The sequence below is a fragment of the Amphibalanus amphitrite genome, unplaced genomic scaffold (genome assembly GCF_019059575.1).
Source record: "Amphibalanus amphitrite isolate SeventyFive unplaced genomic scaffold, NRLGWU_Aamphi_draft 000033F_arrow, whole genome shotgun sequence".
NCBI classification, from domain to species: Eukaryota; Metazoa; Arthropoda; class Thecostraca; order Balanomorpha; family Balanidae; genus Amphibalanus; species Amphibalanus amphitrite.
Window position 1 is genome coordinate 709,866 of NW_024881529.1, and position 4,729 is coordinate 714,594.

A 4,729-nucleotide genomic window follows, 5' to 3' on the forward strand; every position below is an offset into this window, starting at 1 on the left:
TAAAAGGTGTAGGAGCTATCTCAAACAGCTATCTCAAATTTTTGAAATTTTCGGAATTTCATCCCCCTAAATCTTTTTTTTATATAACAGCTAAAAATCCCATAAGTTTTTCGAATTTCGAAAAACGGAATATGCATTATATAGTCCTAGCCGTTTTCTAGCCACTTACCAATTTTGAGAACGATAGGTACTTCTCTTTGGCGAAATCATAGCGAAAAAACTGCTTAAGATTTATAACGTCAAAATTTCAAACTCAATTATCTTTAGCGATTCTAGACCACGCAGTGCAAAACAAAGGCCACCATTAGACTCCCCGTGACGAGCTGCATCGAATCGATAGGTACCATTTCATGCAAAATTATCAAGTTTGAAATTTGGCCTAATTTGACCTGACTTTGAACTGGCCTTCACCAAAACACAACTTAAACTGGCCTCAAAGGCTGTCTGACCCACATAATCGCATTTGTCATGTAAAATGGACCATAAAACATGCATCACACGATACTTTCATATTGTAACCCTCAGTGGCATGACCTCTGTGACCTGACCTGGTATGGTATCAGTGACCTCAAATAGCAAAATACCTATGTGTTTGGTGAACAATTCTCCATCGATTAGTTCCAATAACATGCCCTTTACTCGATTGTATAACACATTTTTGTAAGTGCCTGTAAACGGTGAAAATGCGATCTTTGACCTGACCTGTGACGTCATCGGTTGAATCGAGTTAAAAGAAATTGGATGACCAGGTAGTTCCACGGTGGGGCTATCAAACGCCGTTTGAATTTTGAAAATCGGCAAGTAACGTGCCGAGATCTGAGGGGTAAGACCGCACCTGACGAAGTCATTCACCACCCGCAGCTTCCGGACTACACGAGCGGCAGCTTGGTAGCTGCTGTCCTCCTTCCAGTGGGCATTGATGTTATTGAGGAACCTTGCATCTAGGTCGTGGATCCCTATGCCTGTTGGATCCTTTAGAGCTGTTTGAACGATGGTGTGAACTGTGACTAAGCTCGCCATCCCATCGGTCAGGACCTTGACCGTACCTTCTTCACTCAGTGTGACTATGATGTGCATCCTACCTGTGTCACAAATATGCTCTGATGCGTATAAAGGGCTGGTTTGTCCATAAAAACACACAAAACAATATCAAATATAATGTATTTACGTATATCATGTACTAGATGTAAAGCAGGTTACAACATTTCGTTTCAGTCAACTGTTACTGTAAGAGATATTGGCTTTGCTGGGACTAAGGTGCAGCCATTGGTTCTGGTGAATCAAAGTCACCGGAAGCTCGGAGTCTTTCTCCTGGTGACGCCGGTAGGTTTGTGTTGTTGGGGTTGATGTGAGACGACGAAGGGGGAAGGGTCACAAAAGGGCCTCCGCTCAGGCCGACCTGATGCACGGCTCGAAGTAGTTGTCGTAGAAGGTGTTACAGAAGGCTGCGTGGATGCTGTACGGCCCGCAGTGGTGGAGCCGGACCTGCTCCTCGCAGCTACACGGCGCAGAGTGGCCCACGAACATGGTCTGGCAGTATCTGGGCGACGCACAAACACAGTCAATGCCATAAACCGGTGCATGGGGAGGCCGGGGTAAGAATAATACCATACTCAATACAATATAATACAATACAATACAATGGGCGTGCCTTCACACTGTTTCGACAGTTACCTAAGCGGACAGGGGCAAATGGTACGAGGTGGGTCCATGATCTGTCCTGTGACTTTAGTGTTCCTCAGGGATCTATAGTGGGACCTATTTTGTTCAGTATATTTGTGACAGATCTTCCGGGACATCTCCCCTACTGCCGTTTGGTTTGCTATGCGGACGACACGCAGCTCCTCGACAGCTCGCCGCCAGACAGTAAGTTTGTCACAGCTCAGAAAGCGCATAGAAAAGTCAATGGCTTCTGTTCAAAACTACTATAGTTTTGAAGTAATTCTCTAAAAATTAATGCATCAAAAACAGATTTCATCCTCCTTTGCACCAAGAACTCGCTTCAAAAAGCAGCTGGTTTCGCTTTCACGTTCTCAAACAGAACCTTTCAGTCTTCAAAAACGACCAAACTTCTTGGTGAAGGACTATTGACCAGATATCAACATGAAATCAACACATCTCATCAGTTGTGCGCCGTTGCTACAGCATATTGATTTCCCTTCACAGATTCGGGCGTAGCCGCGTAGCTTCAATATTGAGGCCCTGCTTACCATTATCAAAGCTCATATCTTTCCTCAAATTGTCTACTGCTTACCAGTTTAGGGCGGAGCTGCCGACAAAGAACTAGAGCGACTGCAAAAACAATTATTAACTTTGCGGATCGCTCGAGGCGCCGTCATCACATCACACCGCTCCACTGGTCACGGATTGGCGAGCTGGTTGAGGAGCATAATCGACTGAAGGTGCACCGCGCTATCTACGATCCCCATGCACCAATCGTGGTGCGAGACATGTTCAAACGTCGATGTGATGTGGCGACTCGTGACACGCGCCTGACAGATACAGAGCAGATGCACCCACCGAAAGTGCGGCTTATTGCCACTCAAAAACACTTCATGTACAGGGCTGGCTCGGCATGGAACCGGCTGCCCCGAGAGATCCTAGGCATGTCCAGCATATTTGCTTTTAAGTGGGCGATCAGGCCACCACGAAATGTGTAGTTTGATGTTGAAGTGGCCTAAGGTGTTGCCCTGGTCCTGTTTTTCTTTTTCTCCTCTTTAGTGAACTTGAACGCGGCTCGAGGAAAGTGCATGTGCATTGTAGGTACAAAGTGGTTCACTGATCATATGCCATCCTGAAATAGGTAACTGTGCCTGCGTGGAAGGATATGAAACAAATAAATAAATGAATAAATAAAAAGATAAAAAATAAATAAATAAAAATGATACAATACAATGATGCATCGCTACTTACCAATCAGGCTTCAATTATCTGCATCTAACTCAATTATGCTTTTCTCGGTTTAATAAGAATTTTGAGTTCGGGACAAAGCGTGAAATGAAAGGCAGTCAAGATCGTAAACAGGTCAAACACAGGAGGTAAAAAGACTTTGAGGTCTGCAGCTTAACAAGTTAGAAGCCAATAGGTACCCTCCCATAAACAAAGCAAACAATGCATGATCAAATCATCATGAGCTAGCTATCCTTCCATTATCTGCTGTCCCTCACTTGTTGACGTAGTTGTCTAGGGTTTTGTTGGCACAGCTCCAGTCTCCCATGCAGTCGAAGAAGTTGTCGCCCGGCTGGCCGGCGTCCATCCAGTACTGGATGGTCATGCCGTACGGTCCGCAGTAGACCCCGTCCAGACAGTCGGTGGACACCGGCATCACGCAGCTGGCCACGTCTCCGATCCGGCCGCCAGAGTTCTGTAACATGCGCGCCGGCCAAACAGGGAATTTCAGATCATGTAACTTTAAAAATGCAGGTTTTAAAGGCCAGGGTAGTCGAACATGGATGTTGTGCTACGGTTTCACCTATGGACACTTCTCAGTAAGTAAGCTTTTGACAGGAAGGCGACGAATCTGTCACTGTTCTCACCGCACAAAGGCACTCCCGACAGAGCTCCTCCATGGAGGCCGCCCTCTGCCACAACAGCAGCACAGTCATCAGCGGCAGCAGCATCTTCAGCATGGTGATGGCGCGGTGGGTCGAGTCACGGCGAGAATCTGCGCAGTCGCACCGGCCGGCGATACTTATAACGTGGATCGGGGGGGCGGCCAGCCGGCGGGCTGTCTGAGCCGCAGCTGGTCGAATCTCACGGACCCGGACAGGCGAGGCCTCCGGTCTCCGGGTCTGCTGCTCCCCCCCCCCCCTCCCCAACCCCTCAGTCTCAGTCTATATCATAGGATTTCAGCCGGCACGGTCCTCCTTTATCAAGTCTAAATGCGTTACTTCCCCCGAATACAAGGCCTCAAACATTAATGGCTTGACATTAGTGTGGGCCTTTGGGTATAAGAATCTTAAGCCTTTTAAGGCCATATTTGAGAGTCATTGGATACTTGATATAAATTGGCGATAGGAGGCTTGCTACCAAACTGACATAATGTTCATACATTGATGCATTAGCGTAGCCGATGGTAGACTAGAAAAGCTGTCAAACTGATATTATCCAGAGAAAAAAATGTGGTCGAAAAGTGTGCCACACGCACGGACGCCACACGTTATTTTCGAAGCAACACTTTAAAACAAAACGTATAAATGATGTCGAATAATCATATATCACAATTCATAAGGCTCGGATCCTGTAATTGTAGACATGCACGTTCATATACGCTACCTATCCATAGTTACAGCTCAGGTAATGTAGCTAAAAAAGAAAAATGAAAAGGTCGGAAAGATCTGAAAAGGGCTCAATCACATGCATTTCCAGATGAACATTGTGATGTGCGAATGCTCGACGTTTCTTTTCCCTTCCTTCCAGATTACTTATTCAGTCGGGACCGTTGAAAAATAGTATATTTTGAAGACATTTGTATATTAGATGATACAAACTGATGCGGAATAACATTTTGAGGATTCCACATCATGGCTACCGATACCGCTTCGTTTTCATCCTGTTATCACGACGCGTGGCCGTGACGTCAGCTTCCGTCGTCCTTCTTAAAATCATAATTCGGGAAAAATGACGTATCGCCTATGTCATTGACTCTTCTATTTATAACACGCTTGTGTCATAGCTCGCAAGGAAAATGAATGAATATAAAAGCTAAGCTATTACTTATCAGTAGTAA

General features: G+C 45.7%; 1 protein-coding gene across 1 annotated transcript; it reads right to left on the minus strand.

Moving 5' to 3' along the window:
• Positions 1-1,144: 1,144 nt before the first annotated feature.
• On the minus strand, positions 1,145-4,081 carry LOC122369090 (lysozyme-like). The gene is made up of 3 exons (XM_043343508.1): positions 3,537-4,081; positions 3,168-3,364; positions 1,145-1,540 (listed from the first exon to the last, which is right to left on the minus strand). Exons 1-3 carry the CDS (start codon positions 3,627-3,629, stop codon positions 1,390-1,392), a joined length of 441 nt encoding a protein of 146 aa, XP_043199443.1. The 5' UTR covers positions 3,630-4,081; the 3' UTR covers positions 1,145-1,389.
• Positions 4,082-4,729: the final 648 nt, after the last annotated feature.